The sequence below is a fragment of the Hemitrygon akajei genome, chromosome 17 (assembly GCF_048418815.1).
Source record: "Hemitrygon akajei chromosome 17, sHemAka1.3, whole genome shotgun sequence".
NCBI lineage: Eukaryota > Metazoa > Chordata > Chondrichthyes > Myliobatiformes > Dasyatidae > Hemitrygon > Hemitrygon akajei.
The window spans coordinates 10,393,831-10,412,475 of record NC_133140.1 but is presented as its reverse complement, the minus strand read 5'-3'; the positions used below and the strand labels follow the sequence as shown (position 1 = coordinate 10,412,475).

Sequence of the window (18,645 nt, the reverse complement as noted above, 5' to 3'; positions counted from 1 at the left end):
GTGACTGTGGACTGTGGGCTGATCGTGACTGTGGGCTGATCGTGACTGTGGACTGTGGGCTGATCGTGACTGTGGACAGTGGGCTGATCGTGACTGTGGGCTGATCGTGACTGTGGGCTGTGGGTTGATCGTGACTGTGGGCTGATCGTGACTGTGGGCTGTGGGCTGATCGTGACTGTGGGCTGATCGTGACTGTGGACTGTGGGCTGATCGTGGCTGTGGACTGTGGGCTGATCGTGACTGTGGGCTGTGGGCTGATCGTGACTGTGGGCTGATCGTGACTGTGGGCTGTGGGCTGATCGTGACTGTGGACTGTGGGCTGATCGTGACTGTGGACTGTGGGCTGATCGTGACTGTGGACTGATCGTGACTGTGGGCTGTGGGTTGATCGTGACTGTGGGCTGATCGTGACTGTGGACTGTGGGCTGATCGTGACTGTGGGCTGATCGTGACTGTGGGCTGTGGGCTGATCGTGACTGTGGACTGATCGTGACTGTGGGCTGATCGTGACTGTGGGCTGTGGGCTGATCGTGACTGTGGGCTGATCGTGACTGTGGGCTGTGGGCTGATCGTGACTGTGGGCTGTGGGCTGATCATGACTGTGGGCTGATCGTGACTGTGGGCTGATCGTGACTGTGGACTGATCGTGACTGTGGGCTGTGGGCTGATCGTGACTGTGGACTGATCGTGACTGTGGGCTGTGGGCTGATCGTGACTGTGGGCTGATCGTGACTGTGGACTGTGGGCTGATCGTGACTGTGGGCTGTGGGCTTATCGTGACTGTGGGCTGATCGTGACTGTGGACTGTGGGCTGATCGTGACTGTGGACTGTGGGCTGATCGTGACTGTGGGCTGTGGGCTGATCGTGACTGTGGGCTGATCGTGACTGTGGGCTGATCGTGACTGTGGGCTGTGGGCTGATCGTGACTGTGGGCTGTGGGCTGATCGTGACTGTGGGCTGATCGTGACTGTGGACTGTGGGCTGATCGTGACTGTGGACTGTGGGCTGATCGTGACTGTGGGCTGTGGGCTGATCGTGACTGTGGACTGTGGGCTGATCGTGACTGTGGGCTGTGGGCTGATCGTGACTGTGGGCTGATCGTGACTGTGGACTGATCGTGACTGTGGACTGTGGGCTGATCGTGACTGTGGACTGTGGGCTGATCGTGACTGTGGGCTGTGGGCTGATCGTGACTGTGGACTGATCGTGACTGTGGGCTGATCGTGACTGTGGACTGTGGGCTGATCGTGACTGTGGGCTGTGGGCTGATCGTGACTGTGGGCTGTGGGCTGATCGTGACTGTGGACTGATCGTGACTGTGGGCTGATCGTGACTGTGGGCTGTGGGCTGATCGTGACTGTGGGCTGTGGGCTGATCGTGACTGTGGGCTGATCGTGACTGTGGACTGTGGGCTGATCATGACTGTGGGCTGATCGTGACTGTGGGCTGTGGGCTGATCGTGACTGTGGGCTGATCGTGACTGTGGGCTGTGGGCTGATAGTGACTGTGGGCTGATCGTGACTGTGGACTGTGGGCTGATCGTGACTGTGGGCTGTGGGCTGATCGTGACTGTGGGCTGATCGTGACTGTGGACTGTGGGCTGATCGTGACTGTGGGCTGATCGTGACTGTGGACTGTGGGCTGATCGTGACTGTGTGCTGATCGTGACTGTGGGCTGTGGGCTGATCGTGACTGTGGGCTGATCGTGACTGTGGGCTGATCGTGACTGTGGGCTGTGGGCTGTGGGCTGATCGTGACTGTGGGCTGTGGGCTGATCGTGACTGTGGGCTGTGGGATGATCGTGACTGTGGGCTGATCATGACTGTGGGCTGTGGGCTGATCGTGACTGTGGGCTGTGGGCTGATCGTGACTGTGGACTGATCGTGACTGTGGGCTGATCTGACTGTGGGCTGTGGGCTGATCGTGACTGTGGGCTATGGGCTGATCGTGACTGTGGGCTGATCGTGACTGTGGGCTGTGGGCTGATCGTGACTGTGGGCTGATCGTGTCTGTGGGGTGTGGGCTGATCGTGACTGTGGGCTGTGGGCTGATCGTTACTGTGGACTGTGGGCTGATCGTGATTGTGGACTGATCAGGTTAGGCTTGTTCTGCCTCTCCCTTGTCCTTAACATGTGAGTAGCTTCCATCCCAGGGCACACAATCCAGTACAATCTCAGCCCAGCAAGGGTGCCGGGGCCAGATGGAATCTCTGCTGAGGGAGATACTTCCCCATTCCCCCTCCTCTGGGAAAAGGGCAATGTACCAGTGGCCCATCTTCTTGATACGAGCTACCTTGATCCTAGTAATTACAGATGGGGGAGGGTCATCACCAGGGTCCTCACCTACCACCTCCATGCATGAAAAAAGGACCTTCCGCAGTGTCCCAGTGCACACTTTATGTCAGGAGATCCAATGGGTATGCTCTTCACCACAAGAATCAATTCAAGGAGCTGCCCCAAACAGCTGTGGGAAGTTATGGAGCACCTTTCTCAGCTTTGGCAGCCATCAAATATACTTTCTCAGACGGCATTATCCACAGAATGGATGCAGGGACGGACATGATTCTAGCGAGGACCTAATCGCACTGCATCCTGTGGTGGCGGGGTATAGGCAGCGCTCTCACAGACTACCCTCTGAATCATCACTGAGGTGTGCACGATGAGCTTTATGCTATCCATTCGAAAGACGAGATCCTCCACCAACCTCCCTCACTGAACAACAGTACTACCCTTCCCCAACCACGGGACCATGAGGGTCTGGAGTCTGGAGCCACACACAAAAGCTGAGGGTGGAATGAGGTTAACATCTCGGAAAATGACCCAGGCAGCAGCTTCGGACAGCTGCTTGTACCTCTCCCTGGACCAGGATCCAGACCACTTTCACTGACCTCAGTACCTGTGAGGGGCTCTCTCCAGTCCCCAACGTGATTGTTCTTCAGCTTCGACTGCTTCTGTCTACCTGCTGTCCAGTCCCGGTGAAGAGATTGAGCAGAAACGTCGGCTGTCCACTCCCTCCACCTGATCCACTGAACTGAAGTCATTGGCAGGTCCATGGCCCATGATGACCATCTAAGCTTGTCCCAGCTGTCCACGTTTGACCCATATCCCTCTAAACCTGTCCAATTCATAGGAACCCCCTAACTGTACCTGCTCAACCACTTTCTCCAGGTGAAAAAGTTGCCCCTCAGGTTCCCATTAAATATCTCCCCTCTCACCTTAAACGTATGTCCTCTAGTTCCCCAACCCCGGGGGAAAGACTGCACATTCACCCTACTTGTGATTGTCTACATCTCGATAAGATCACGCTCATTCCCCTGTGCTCCGATGAAAAAGGTCCCGACCTGCTCAACTCCTGTCCACTCCCATCTTGTAATCCCCTCTGCACTCTTCCCAGTTTAATGGCACCGTTCCTAGAGCCCGGAGTCTGAAACTGAATATAATATCCCAAATCAACGCGCACAAAATGCAGGAGGAGCTTAGCCGGTCAGGCAAGCATCAATGGAAATGAATAAACTTTGGACGTTTCGAGTTGAGACCTTTGTTCAAATCCTGTCTCACTAACACCTTCTATACTCACTGATGAAGGTCAGTGTGCCACTCCGCCTGTCGCTGCTTTTCTGTGCCAGAATTCGGAGTCTCCCTGTTCTACAGTACTCCCCGTTCACCGTGAAAGTCCCACAAAGCGGCATGTCTCAATCACCATTGCTCGGCCTGCCTGCTGATTCTGCAATCCCTAATTACCATTCCAGCTCTTTCAAAGTCTTGCCAGATTGGATTACTGATGTGTCTTCGAGAGGAGGTCGCGGCAGAAACCCCCAGCCCCGACGCGAGGTAGTGCGCCCAGCCGCCCGCAGCTCGGAAGCGGGTTCTCCGGCACATTTCAGACCAGGAAGCCCCGGGACGTGGCGACCCCTGCAGCCCGGCCGGCGAACTGCGGCGGCGAAGCGGGGCAATAAAAGGGCTGAGCTCGGACGCAGGTAGACAGCAGTTCCAAGCGGGCTCCGGGCGCACACGGCACGGCATGGCCGAGAGACAGCTGCCGCCTTACCTGAACCTGGCCGAGCTCACCGCCTCCCAGTTCCTGGAAGTCTGGAAACATTACGATGCAGACGGTGAGGCTGTTTTTGGATATGTTTTAAATCTTTTAAAGACTAAATGTATTATTTTGCAACATTTAATGTATGAAATCAAGCATTAATGCGCGTGTTTCTCAAGAAGGGATGTCCATTCACGTTTGATAGGGTTCGGAGCGGCCGCGGGGACGCAGCCACCCAGCTGAAGGTCAGCTGCGTCCCGGTTTGGCGCAGCGAACTTGTCCGCCGGAGTCCGGGCGGCCGGCACCGACTTCTCGCCCTGTGCGAAAAGGTCGTTCGCAGACAGGCACTTCTCTTGTCCACTTTTCAGACAAATTGCTAATATTTAATTAAAATAAGATTATGAAAAGTAGGGCGGATTAGGGTGAGGAGGTGCTGCGCCTGGGAGGGGGTCCCCCCGCGCTATAACTTCATGGTTCAGTGGCTGCTCTCTCCGCCGACTGGTTCTCGCCGTACCGTCCTGCTCCTTACTTTCTGCCCCAACGTCCCCCAGCCCCGCCCGGGAGGGAAGGGGTCCCCAGCCCCGCCCGCGCGTCTCCGTGTCTCGGACTGGTTGTAACGGCGGCTTTTCTCCCGTTGTGTGCACAGGCAACGGTTATATCGAAGGCAAGGAGCTGGAGAATTTCATCAGGGAGTTACAGCGAGTGAGGAAAGGGGCGTGCGTGGTGAGTCCGTAACCCGGGGAGTGGTCTGACGAGGGGGGGGGTCCGTAACCCGGGGAGTGGTCTGGTGGGGGGAGGGGTAGTCCATAACCCGGGGAGTGGTCTGGCGGGGGGGGGGGGAGGTCCGTAACCCGGGGCGTGGTCTGACGGGGGGGGGGGTCTGTAACCCTCGGGCGCGCTCAGTACCTGGGGACTGGGACTGTCCGTACCTCGGCATCTGGCGCGCTAAATATTCCAGAGGCCATCGTGCTCCGTGCCCGGGGTCCGGACCGCGGGTGTGAAGTCCTGAGGCGGATGTTGGCAGGATTTTCTCGGCTGGGAAGCTGCTGGAATATAAAGCGGCTGACTGATGCAGCGGTTCAGGGACGGGAACTGTCCCGGGGTGATGGGACGGACAGGAGAGGGGAGAGGAACTGTCCCGGGGTGATGGGACGGACAGGAGAGGGGAGGGGAACTGTCCCAGGGTGATGGGACGGACCGCTGTGCACCTCTCCACCGGGTGGCACGGGAAGGGAACATGGGTGAGCCCGGGATAGAAAAAAAACAGCGGGAATGGATGGAAAAATCACAGGGGGGGTGGGGAGGCATAAAGAGGATGGAGGCAAATGAAATTATTTCAGGGGGAGGGCTGGGAGAAGAATTGGCGGTAGGGATGATGGCGAGAGGGTGAGAGAGTGAGGCAGAGAGTGGGTGGAGGAAGGTAAAGAGAACTCAAGCTTGGAGATGTGAGACACAGATCAGATGGGAGGGGGAGAGACTGGACAGGGGAGTGGGGATGGAGGGGGAGTGACTGGACAGGGGAGTGGGGATGGAGGGGGAGGGGGAGTGACTGGACAGGGGAGTGGGGATGGAGGGGGAGGGGGAGAGACTGGACAGGGGAGTGGGGATGGAGGGGGAGAGACTGGACAGGGGAGTGGGGATGGAGGGGGAGTGACTGGACAGGGGAGTGGGGATGGAGGGGGAGGGGGAGTGACTGGACAGGGGAGTGGGGATGGAGGGGGAGGGGGAGTGACTGGACAGGGGAGTGGGGATGGAGGGGGAGTGACTGGACAGGGGAGTGGGGATGGAGGGGGAGAAACTGGATAGGGGAGTGGGGATGGAGGGGGAGAGACTGGACAGGGGAGTGGGGATGGAGGGGGAGGGGGAGTGACGACAGGGGAGTGGGGATGGAGGGGGAGAGACTGGACAGGGGAGTGGGGATGGAGGGGGAGTGACTGGACAGGGGAGTGGGGATGGAGGGGGAGAAACTGGACAGGGGAGTGGGGATGGAGGGGGAGAGACTGGACAGGGGAGTGGGGATGGAGGGGGAGAAACTGGACAGGGGAGTGGGGATGGAGGGGGAGAGACTGGACAGGGGAGTGGGGATGGAGGGGGAGTGACTGGACAGGGGAGTGGGGATGGAGGGGGAGAGACTGGACAGGGGAGTGGGGATGGAGGGGGAGAGACTGGACAGGGGAGTGGGGATGGAGGGGGAGTGACTGGACAGGGGAGTGGGGATGGAGGGGGAGGGGGAGTGACTGGATAGGGGAGTGGGGATGGAGGGGGAGGGGGAGTGACTGGACAGGGGAGTGGGGATGGAGGGGGAGAGACTGGACAGGGGAGTGGGGATGGAGGGGGAGGGGGAGGGGGAGTGACTGATCAGGGGAGTGGGAGATGGAGGGGGAGGGGGAGAGACAGAGACCAGACTGTCCGCTCTCCTGAGCCAGTGCACTCTCTCTGACTGCCTTGGGAACACTCCCAAGCTGCTAGCTGCCTCATCACAAAGAGCCCCACCATGGGGAGAGGAAGAGAGGTCCCAAGGGAGGGCCCTTCCGAATCGGGAAGTGTGGGGACAGGGCAGGTCTCCAGACGGAGCATTAGTGAGAGTGGAGAGACAGTGATGAAGAAGGGCAGCCCGGGGCAGCTGTGGGCGTCAGGCGACGGGCAGCCCCCTCTCTCTCTGCGTTGGCTCATATGTGTCTTTCAGACCTTCGCCCTCACGTTTCGTCTCTCACATTAAACGCGTGTCCTCTAGTGTTTGTCTTTCCCACCCTGGGGAGAAGGTTCTACCCTGTCTAAGCCTCTGATAATGCTATAGTTTATGAACGTGGGGCACGATAGTAGTGGATGTGAAGTGTTCGTGGGTGGCGGAGCAAGGTACTGGTGACAGTTGAAGAGTCCTCTGTGTTCTCTGCCTCAGGTCAACCAGCATCTAGGAGATGGTTTGGACCAGAAGAATCTGCAGGAATGAAATCTGGTGCCAGACCATGTTTGTGTGTGTCTGCCCGAGGGGGTCTCATGTAGTCTTGTGTGGAATGCTCCAGTGGCCTGCCTGTGTCTGTTCCCCAGGGTGGGGAGAGGAGAGAGGGGAGGGGGAAGCAAGGTCTCTCTTTCCCTCACTACGTACGGATTGCTCTGATCTAGGAGGGGTGTGAGCTGACAGATGCTGGTGGTGGGGGTGAGGCTCCCTTTGCTGCTGGCAGTGTTGTCTCCCTTATCCGTGAGCGTGCCTCAAGGTGAGACAGCCCCCTCCTCACTGAGCTGTGGGACTTGCTGCCAGTATCCGTGCCCTGTGCATTGGTGGGTTTACGGTCGGGGAGCTGATTTATCTGAGGGTAAGTGTTTGCGGGTTGCGTCTGGCTCGGCTACACACGGTTGGCAGAGGTGATGCACTGACCTTGCAGGAAGCAGAGTGCAGATTGTCACTGTGGCTCGCAGCCTTCAATCACAAGCAGAGAATGACTGAAGCCCACTGCACTGCAGTCAGCAGCGAGTGGCGGGCCAGAAATTAATTTGAAAACCTATTTGTCTTTTAGCCTGCCGGGGTGCTAATGTGGGTCATTTTTCCTGCATAATATCTCCACGTCACTTAGCAAGATCAATGGCATTGAGAGGAGATCTATCTTCATCTGGGGGAGGTGAACCTGTCACATCTGATGACTCAGTTACTGAGCACGCTCAGGCCAGGTGTCCACAGATCTGCAGATATTAAAGGAATCGAGGGAAGTGGGGTCAGGGCCAAAATGCACAGTCCCTGTGATTTCTTCTCCCATCCTGACTTAATGTACTGCCTTGTTGTGACTTTGTTCCTCTGGTCCCAATGGAGACAGTGACGCTCTAGTTCCGATTCTCATCTATCCTTCCTTCCTTCCTTCCTCACCCCCATACCTCAGTAATGTCACTTCCTATAGCCAAATAATACCCAGCTCCACCAGCAAACCCACACCGTTTACGGTAGCCCTCTCAACCTCTCTGGTATGAAGTCAAAAAGTCAAGGTTAAGCCAAAACTCAAGTAAATTGGAAAACCAAAACCAGTACTTCTGGCCTTTGTCAAATTCCTTGATTCACCCACCGTCCGTCCTGAATGTTCAATCTGTCTGAACTCTCTTGTGCAGGTTAGCTTTACCCTGGATCAAAATCAAAGCTGAGTTTACTGTCGTGTGCACAGGTGCAGTGAAAATCTGTCTTGCAGCATCAGCACCGGCTCACGGTATCTGATAAACAACTTCCACAAAAATCAAAATATACTCAATGTTTACAATAATGAGAACAGATCTACTGTAGTGCAATGTGATTCTAGTATTGTTATACAGAGGTAGTGATGAGGGCATTCTTGAACCTGCTGATGTGGGACTTTCGGCTTCTGTACAGTACCTGCTAGTTGATGGTAGATGTGAGAAGAGGGCATGCTCTGGATAGTGGGGATCGTTGATGGTAGATGTGAGAAGAGGGCATGCTCTGGACAGTGGGGGTCGTTGATGGTAGATGTGAGAAGAGGGCATGCTCTGGATAGTGGGGATCGTTGATGGTAGATGTGAGAAGGGGGCATGCTCTGGACAGTGGGGATCGTTGATGGTAGATGTGAGAAGGGGGCATGCTCTGGACAGTGGGGATCGTTGATGGTAGATGTGAGAAGAGGACATACTCTGGATAGTGGGGATCGTTGATGGTAGATGTGAGAAGGGGGCATGCTCTGGACAGTGGGGATCGTTGATGGTAGATGTGAGAAGGGGGCATGCTCTGGATAGTGGGGGTCGTTGATGGTAGATGTGAGAAGAGGGCATGCTCTGGATAGTGGGGATCGTTGATGGTAGATGTGAGAAGAGGGCATGCTCTGGATAGTGGGGATCGTTGATGGTAGATGTGAGAAGAGGGCATGCTCTGGACAGTGGGGATCGTTGATGGTAGATGTGAGAAGAGGGCATGCTCTGGACAGTGGGGATCGTTGATGGTAGATGTGAGAAGAGGGCATGCTCTGGACAGTGGGGATCGTTGATGGTAGATGTGAGAAGAGGGCATGCTCTGGATAGTGGGGATCGTTGATGGTAGATGTGAGAAGAGGGCATGCTCTGGATAGTGGGGATCGTTGATGGTAGATGTGAGAAGAGGGCATGCTCTGGATAGTGGGGATCGTTGATGGTAGATGTGAGAAGAGGGCATACTCTGGATAGTGGGGATCGTTGATGGTAGATGTGAGAAGAGGGCATGCTCTGGATAGTGGGGATCGTTGATGGTAGATGTGAGAAGAGGGCATGCTCTGGATAGTGGGGATTGTTGATGGTAGATGTGAGAAGAGGGCATGCTCTGGATAGTGGGGATCGTTGATGGTAGATGTGAGAAGAGGGCATGCTCTGGATAGTGGGGATCGTTGATGGTAGATGTGAGAAGAGGGCATGCTCTGGATAGTGGGGATCGTTGATGGTAGATGTGAGAAGGGGGCATGCTCTGGATAGTGGGGATCGTTGATGGTAGATGTGAGAAGGGGGCATGCTCTGGACAGTGGGGATCGTTGATGGTAGATGTGAGAAGGGGGCATGCTCTGGACAGTGAGGGTCGTTGATGGTAGATGTGAGAAGGGGGCATGCTCTGGACAGTGGGGGTCGTTGATGGTAGATGTGAGAAGAGGGCATGCTCTGGACAGTGGGGATCGTTGATGGTAGATGTGAGAAGAGGGCATGCTCTGGATAGTGGGGATCGTTGATGGTAGATGTGAGAAGAGGGCATGCTCTGGACAGTGGGGATCGTTGATGGTAGATGTGAGAAGAGGGCATGCTCTGGATAGTGGGGATCGTTGATGGTAGATGTGAGAAGAGGGCATGCTCTGGACAGTGGGGATCGTTGATGGTAGATGTGAGAAGAGGGCATGCTCTGGACAGTGGGGATCGTTGATGGTAGATGTGAGAAGAGGGCATGCTCTGGACAGTGGGGATCGTTGATGGTAGATGTGAGAAGAGGGCATGCTCTGGACAGTGGGGATCGTTGATGGTAGATGTGAGAAGAGGGCATGCTCTGGATAGTGGGGATTGTTGATGGTAGATGTGAGAAGAGGGCATGCTCTGGATAGTGGGGATCGTTGATGGTAGATGTGAGAAGAGGGCATGCTCTGGATAGTGGGGATCATTGATGGTAGATGTGAGAAGAGGGCATGCTCTGGATAGTGGGGATTGTTGATGGTAGATGTGCCCTTCTTGAGGCAGTGCCTTGTGTAGTTGCTACTGATGGTGAGGAGAGGTTTGAACTGGCTGAGACTATAACCCTCTGCAGCAGCACCTCCACGCCCGGCGATGATGCAGTCAGTCAACACGTCCTTCTCCGTTCATCAACAAGAGTCTTCGGTAACACACCAGATCTCCTCAAACTCCTCATCTGAATCTGGTTTATCATCTCTGAAGTAAGTTGTTTTCTGGCGGCAGTCCTGTGCAAGACAAAAATTTACGGTGAGGTACGATGAAAAGAGTTAGCGAGAATCTGAATCAGAATCTGGGTTATCATTACCGACATCTGTCGTGCAATTGGTTGTTGTGCGGCTGCAGTACAGAGCAGTGCACAAAGTCATGAGTTACAGTAAGAAATACAGGATGAAATAAATGATGCAAAAAGGGAGCAAAATCACAAAATGTGAGGGCGAAGGGAAGCTGTTCCTGAAATGTCTTCAGGCTCTTGCACCTCGTCCCTGATGGTAGTAATGAGAAGGGGGCATTCCCTGAGAGTGAGATTCCTTAAAGATAGATGCCGCCTTCTTGAGGCAGTGTCTCTTGAAGATGTCCTCGATAGTGGGGAGAGACATGGCTGCGATGGAGCAGGCTGAGTCTACAGCAGTCTGCAACCTCTTACAATCCTGTGCATCAGAGCTGCCATACTTCAGAATGCTCTCCACTGGACATCTGTAGAAAGTTGCTTGGTCTCCTCAAGCTCCTGCTGATGTGTGTTGCATCAACGCGTTGAGCGCAGGGTAGATCCGCTGAGACAGTGACTCCCAGGAACTTGAATCTGCTCAGCCTGATACCTTAATGAGGACTTCTAACTCCCTGTGCTGGTCCATAGCCAATTCTGTGGTGCAGTGTTGTTGTGACACCACTCAACCAGCTGAACTATCTCTGTCCTGTTCGCCTCCTCATCACCGTCTGAGGTTTTGCCAACAACAGTCATGCGAACAGCAAATTCATGAATGTCATTTGAGCTGTGCCTCGCCATGCAGTTATAGATACAGAGAGAGAGTAGAGCAGTGGGCCAAGCACAGATCCCTGTGGTGTGCCTGTGTTGATTGTCATCGAAGTGATGTTATTTTCAACTCACACAGACCGTGGTCTCCCAATGATGCAGTCAAGAATCCATTTGCAGAGGGAGATGGAGAATCACCATCATGGCTATTAAACTACGAAGCAGTCACTAAAGTCGCTAACTCACCTTCTTCATGAGTATCTTTTCAAATGGGTCCTCCCATCAGTAGGACTGAAAGGCTGAAGGCACGAGTAACGTACCCCACTGATTATTCATCAGCCGTTCACCCTTTCTCTCCACCCTCCTGTACGAACTGCGCACCCACCTCGATGGTGAGACCAGTGACCTTGCCCGGCCAGCAACCCTCCACCAGAGATGTGGGCCAACTGACCCTCCCTGGGAGCAATACCAACAACCTCTGTATCCCATGAATCGTATGTACAGGCAGTCCCCGAGTTACGAGCGTCCGACTTACGGACAACTCGTACTTACGAACCAAGGAAGGAGAACGCCGTCTGCCATTCTAAGTTGGATTGCGACGCCATCCACCATTTTAAGTTGCCGTTGTCACTGTGTTGAGTGTTTAACTTTGTATTTGGCTTAAATTTTTCTTAGTAAGATTCCCAAACGCAGCACAGCCACCACTTGTCCCATTTAACCTGTCTCAGTGCTGGGGTGCAGTTTAGCACCCGGGGAATTCAGTGCTGTGGTCCTTAGGACACAGCAGACCTCGGGAGCCGGCGGAGGTCAGGACCCGCTGCCCGCAGTGTTTCTCTTCCATTGACGGCAAGCGATCGCAATTGAAAATAAAGTGGAAATAATAAAGCGTTTGGAACGAGGTGAAATGCCATCGGTCATTGGAAAAGCGTTAGGCTACAGTCGGTCAACGATCAGAACAATTTTAAAGGATAACGGATAAAGTGAGAATAGTGGAGCATGTGAAACGCCCTGCCCCGATGAAAACTACAATTATTACTAAGCAACGCAGAGGTTTAATTATTGGAATACATATGTTTTTAAGTGTTTTATATGCATAGAAAGGTAAAATATATACTATATACTAAGACAAATGTTTGACTAACTGATGCTAGATAATACCAGATGTACTTGTTCCGACTTAAGTACAAATCTGACTTAAAGATGGAGTCAGGAACAGAACTTGTACGTAACCCGGGGACTGCCTGTACTGAGAGCACTCTCTCCCTGAGACCACGGTGCGCTGGGCTCCTTCCACCACCCAGAGACATATGGGTCTGTAGGTTAATTGTCCTTTATGACCTGTCCCTTGTGTGTAGGTGAGGGGTAAAATCGAGGGGAAGTTCGAACATAGAACAGTAAGGCCCATCAGCCCACAATGTTGTATTCACCTTTTAATCTACAGTAAGATCAACATTCCCTCCACATTGCACTCCATATTTCTGTCATCCATGAGCCTATCTAACATGTCCCCAATGTATCTGACACTACAACACCCCAGGCAAGATGTTCTGCACACTAACCACTCACTGTATAAAAAGACTTGCCTCTGTCATCCCCCCTATACTTACTCCAATCAACTTAAAATTATGTCCACATTAACTATTTCCACCCTGGGGAAAAGTCTCAGGCTGTCCACTCGATCTATCCCTCTTACCTTGTACATGGTGGAGCATGGACCGAGTGGCAGGGAGGAGTATGTGGGTGATATCCAGCTGGAGAGGGCCGAGGAGATGGGGACTAGATAGATCAGGAGGGGAAAGAGAAGGGATGGAGGGAGCAGTTACCAGGCAGTCTATAGTGTAGCGTTTATTCACCAGGTTGTAAACTACCCAGCCGGAATAGGAAGTGCAGTTTCTCCAGTCTGCATTTAGCCTCAAGTTGGCAGTAGAAAAGACCAATTGTGCCACCCCTTTATACTGACTGTCTCCTGCCTATCCTTCAGGTGAGGGGCCCGACCCGAAACGTCAGCTGTCCATTTCACTCCACAGACGCTGCCTGGCCTGCTGAGTTCCTCCAGCATTCTGTGTGAGGCTCCGGGTTCCAGCTCCTGTGCCTCCAAGGTGCAGAGGGTTCTAGCTCAAGATGTTGACAAGCAGAAACCCTGGAAGCATAGAGAAAGCACCAGAAAAAAGCAAAGAGGACTACAGGGAAATAAATTCAGGAGATTCAAAGATGCTAGGGAAATGGAAAAAGAGCATGAGGTTCACGAGAATGATTCTGGGAATGAAAGGCTTATTATACAAGGAGCATTTGATGGCTCTGGGCCTGTACTCGCTGGATTTTAGAAGAATGAGGGGGGTAGATCTCATTGGAGTGTAACAAATATTGAAAGCTCTAGTTAGAGTGGACGTAGAGAGGATGGTTCCTATATTAGGAGAGTCTAGGATCAGAGGGCACCTCAGATTAGAGGGACATCCATTTCGAAGGGAGATGAGGAGGGACTTTAGCGAGAGGGTGGTGAATCTATGGGGTTCGTTGCCATGGGCAGCTGTAAAGGCCAGGCTATCAGGTGTACTTAAGGTGAAGGCTGATAGATTCGTGATAACTCAGGGCATGAAAAGGCAGGAGAAAAAGGTTGAGAGGAGTGGAATGGATAGGCCTGATGGCCTAATTGTATCTTGGGGTCCTGTGGTAATTAATGAAAGAGTGAGGCAATTGAGCTTCAAAAGGAAACGTGGTGGGTGGGGGGGGGTAATAAATAAGCTCACTGGGACTTCCATCTTCACAAAAGAGGATTATGGTGCTGATACTGTGTGAATATTGAATGGTTCAAATGTAGTAAAGGAAGAATTATTGAGGGGCTCATCATATTAAAAAGTGGACAAATGGCATTCCCTGATGAAGTCTTCCCCAGGCTGTTAGAATCAACAAGGGAGGAGTCTGCACAGACTTGGACTTCGCTAAAACCAGGCGGCTACAGGACAATTTGTTCAGCTTTGGCTGTGGACAGTTTATCTGAATCTTTTCTAAAGGAGAGTGAGCTTTCATTTAGAAGGACACAGAGCAATCAAAAATGGTCAGTCTGGTAAGGGAGGGTCATCTCTAACCATCAAAGATGGTAAAATGTTTTGAGGAGTGATATTGGGAGCAATGCTCCTGAGGCAGTCTATGTAGATGTTAACGGAAATGTCCAAATGACAGACCGGTTGAAAAGTAAGATCCATTGGGTAGAAGTTGAGAACTTAGCTGGGATCATAAAGCTGACCTCCCTGCAGTCAGCATAAGTAAGCTATGGAGAGGGTGATGGAAGTGTAATAGGTTAGTAGTAATAGAATTCAACCCCACCCACAATATTAACTGGGATTGTGTTTGTTTGAAAGGTGCAGAGTGGGTGGAATTTATAAAGTGCCTTCAGGAGATCTTCTCGAGTATTTCTGACATTGAGTTAGTACAAAGGAACTAAAAGAGTGCGGGATATACAGTAGTATTGCCATTGCAAGGGCCACAGTGAGGTAGGCTGGGAGATCTGGAGTTCAGTCAGCAGGGCTTTGTCTCGAGGAGATCGGCCAGGTCAAGTTTCAATACACTCTTCAAAGAGGTAAAAATGTGTATTAATGAGGGCTGTGTCACGGACTCCAGTAAGGCCTTTGACAAGGTTTCACATGGGAGACTGCTCTAAAACGTCCAAGTCTGTGAGATTGAAGCCAAGTTGACCAATTGGATCCTGAGCTCAGTGGCAGAAGATGGAGGCTTGTGTTGGTGACTGTAGATCTGTGACGGCCGCAGGGACTCGTACTGTTTGCGGACTTGGATGTGAACTTGTATAGGTGGACTTGCACAACGGAGCGTATCCCGACTTGACCCAGGAATGGAAAGTGCAGTCTATCGCAGACACAGCACACGGCACACAGTTTACAAGGGCTGCTGTCACAGAGAGCAGCCGCACCATCCACTCCACGTTCTCCTCTCACTGCCGCCATTGGGCAGGCGGTACGGGAGCCTCCCGAACCAGCGTGGGTAACTCCACTCCCCTCCCCTCAAGCTGTGCTCACCTCACAACCTACAGACTCCATCTCAGTGACCTGCAATTCACGGTCTCAGTGTTAATCATTTACTTTTTGTTCAGTATCGGCTCAATTTGTCTTCTTTTGCACATCGGTGTCAGTCTTCATTATTTATAGCTTTTCATAAATTCTGTTCCTTCATTTTCCTGTAAATGCCTGTGAGAAAATGAATCTCGGGGTTGTATATGGTGACATGTATGTAGTTTGAATTTGAATAAAATACTTTGAATGGGGGAGGAAAATGAGCAAGTGGCACGAGGCAATGGTGTTCATCGTGAGGAGGGTGGGCTTGGCTCTAGAATGATGTTGATTGGTGTGTAAGATGGGGCAGAGCAGTGCCAAATGAAATTTAATTCTGGTAAGTGTGACTAACAAGAATAGAATATGCTTGATAAGTTGGACTAGGAGGTACTAAGGAACAGAGGAGGAGTCTTGGTGTACGAGGGTGTTGGTGTCTAGACATCTACATGTCTAGACATCTACATGCAAGACTAACAAGAATAGAGTATGCTTGATAAGTTGGACTAGGAGGTACTGAGGAACAGAGTCTTGTACGAGGGTGTTGCCAGGACTTGCGATACAAGGAAAAATTGAGTAGGTTAGGACTTTATACATAGAAAACCTACAGCACAATACAGGCCCTTCGGCCCACAAAGCTGTGCCGAACATGTACCTTGGAGCACAGAAGAACGACAGGAGATCTTATAGAGGTATACTAAATAATGAGTGGTGTAGAGAGGCTGAGTACATGCTGCCTTTTCTCCCCTGGTGAACAAGAGGTCATGTGTGTTCGGGGTGAAAGGTGAAACACTCGGGAAATCTGAGGGGAAGTTTCTTCACGTGGAGGGTAGTGTGAATATGTAACAGGCTGCCGGTGGAAGTGGGTTCAATGATAACGTTAAAGAGCAGTTTGGGTAGTTCCATGGATGGAAGGGTATAGGGAACTACGGCCCAAGTGCAGGTTAATGAGACGAGGTAGGCCGAGGGCCTTTCCTCTCCACAGCTCTACATGGTGCTCCCGGTACAGCCTCACCAAGGCCTTTCCTCTCCGCAGCTGTACACGGTGCTCCCGGCCTTTCCTCTCCACAGCTGTACATGGTGCTCCCGGTACAACCTCACCAAGGCACTATAAACTCCGATAAAACTGACATACTGTCCATTTTCTAACCAAATAGATGCCACAGCCTAGAAAGTCACCATTGCTTCTGCTTCCTCGGGAAGCTAAAGAAATCTGTAGCGTCTCTGTCGATTCACGCCAGTGTGTATCGATGTACAGAGCATGCATCCTATCTGGATTCACAATGGCGTCTGCTCTGCGCCTGACCACAAGAAACTCAGGGAGTTATGGACGCAGATCACACTTCTTGAAAAGCAGCCTCCCCTCCATGGACTTGTCTACAGCCAGCATAATCAAAACCCCACCCACCCCAGCATGCTCTCTTCTTCCCCTCTCCCATCGGGCAGAAGAAACAAAACCTTGAAAACAGGTCCCACCAGGTTGAAGGCCAGCTTCTGTCTCCCTGTTGTAAAACTATTGAACAGTCGCCTAGTATGGCAAGATGGAATTTTGATCTGACGGTTTGTCTCATTATGGCTGTGCACCTTATTGTCTGTCTGTAGCAGACAATCCTCTGTAATGGTGACACTTTTTCTGCATTCTGTCCTACCTTGTACGACCTCCATCAACTGACGTAATGAGAGGGTCTGTATGGAGGCCATGCACTGTACCTCGGTACAGGTGACGATAGTAAGCCAATTGCCCAGTTGTTCCAGTAATCAAACGTCCCCTAACAATGCCATTAGCCTTCCTCCTCACCAGCTCTCCCTGTCCCGGTGCCGTGGCCTCACATTACCTTGTGCACAATGACACAAACTTTCCAGTTTAGAATGGTACTGGTTAAGCACAGCAAAGGCTTACTGGAAGCAAACCAAATTATAAATTACTGTATTAAAAACTCTTTCTCTAATCGATCACTGCAATCAATAGCCTGTAAATTCCATTTTGGAGCTGAGCTTTTGAACTGAACGTACGACTCGGCATTTTTGTGGTGTGAAGTCTCAAAAGTGCAGGTTGCAGCATGGTGGGTATGGGCCGAGTTGAGGCAGTGGGGCCCGGGCAGGCCCGAGAGCAGGAATGAGCCAATCTTTGGCCGTTGCTGGAGTAGACGTGGAGGTGATTGGATACAACAGAACAGGGGTGAGGCAGCAGGGTCCAAGGGCAAAGAACGACCCGAGGTTTGCCAATCTAGGTACGGGGCCACATTGGAAAGGTCAGGGTGTGGGGGCTGGAGACCAGGGGCAGGCCAGTGGTCAGCGTGCTGCTTCACGTGTTCACTCGCCTCTGCCCTGAACTGAGGCTGTGCCCTACAAGTAACGATACCACACTCATGGCCTGTTTCGTGGCTGTGCTCTTGCTTTCGTGAACTTTAGTTCTGAATGTTATTTGCTTGCTTTTGTTGTTTGCTCAATTTTTTTTCTTCTGCACTTTGTGTATTTGCTGGTCTTTTTTAATGGGTTCTATTGGGTTTCTTTGTTTTAAGACCATAAGACGTAGGAGCAGAATTAGGCCATTCAGCCCATCCAGTCTGCTCTGCCATTCCATCATGGCTGATCCCGGATCCACTCAACCCCAAACACTCGCATTCTTGGCATATCCTTTGATGTCCTGACAGAACAAGTAACTGTCAACTTCTGCCTTAAATATACCCACAGACTGGGCCTCCACCGCAGTCTGTGGCAGAGAATTCCACAGATCCACTACACTCTGGCTAAAAATTTCCGCCTTACCTCTGTTCTAAAAGGTCGCCCTTCAGTTTTGAGGCTGTGCCCTCTAGTTCTAGATAGCCCCACCATAGGAAACACCCTCTCCACATCCACCCTATCTGGTCCTTTCAATCTTCAGTAGGTTTCAGTGAGATCCCCCCGCATTCTTCTAAATTCCAGTGAGTACAGGCCCAAAGCTGCCAAACACGCCTCACACATTAACCCCTTCATTCCTGGAATCATCCTCGTGAACCTTCTCTGGACTCTCTCCAATGACAACACTTTCTTTCTGAGATATAGGGCCCAAAACTGTTGACAACACTCTGTGTGGCCTGTCTATAAAGACTCAGCATTATCTCTTTGCATTTGTATTCTTTTCCCCTTGAAATAAATTCCAACATTGCATTTGCCTTCACAGACTCAACCTGTAAATTAACCTTCTGGGAGTCTTGCACAAAGACTCCCAAGTCCCTCTGCACCTCTGATGTTTGAACCTTCTCCCCATTTAGATAATAGTCCGCACTATTGTTCCTTTTACCAAAATGCATTATCATACATTTCCCAACACTATTCCATCTGCCACTTTTTTGCTTATTCTTCTAATTTGTCCAAGTCCTGCTGCAATCACATTGCTTCCTCAGCACTACCTGCCCCTCCACCTA

The 18,645-nt window shown here is 52.0% G+C and overlaps 1 protein-coding gene across 2 annotated transcripts in view; it reads left to right on the top strand.

Annotated features, from left to right (window-relative positions):
- Nucleotides 1-3,950: 3,950 nt before the first annotated feature.
- Nucleotides 3,951-18,645, top strand: part of LOC140740469 (calretinin-like) — a 455,595-nt gene continuing 440,900 nt past the window's right edge. The window contains exons 1-2 of one of the 2 annotated variants that reach the window (XM_073069645.1): nt 3,951-4,112; nt 4,683-4,759. In XM_073069645.1, coding sequence (XP_072925746.1) covers nt 4,022-4,112; nt 4,683-4,759 — 168 coding nt within the window. In that variant the 5' untranslated portion in view covers nt 3,951-4,021. The remainder of the gene's footprint in view (nt 4,113-4,682; nt 4,760-18,645) is intronic. The other variant, XM_073069646.1, reaches the window with a different exon arrangement.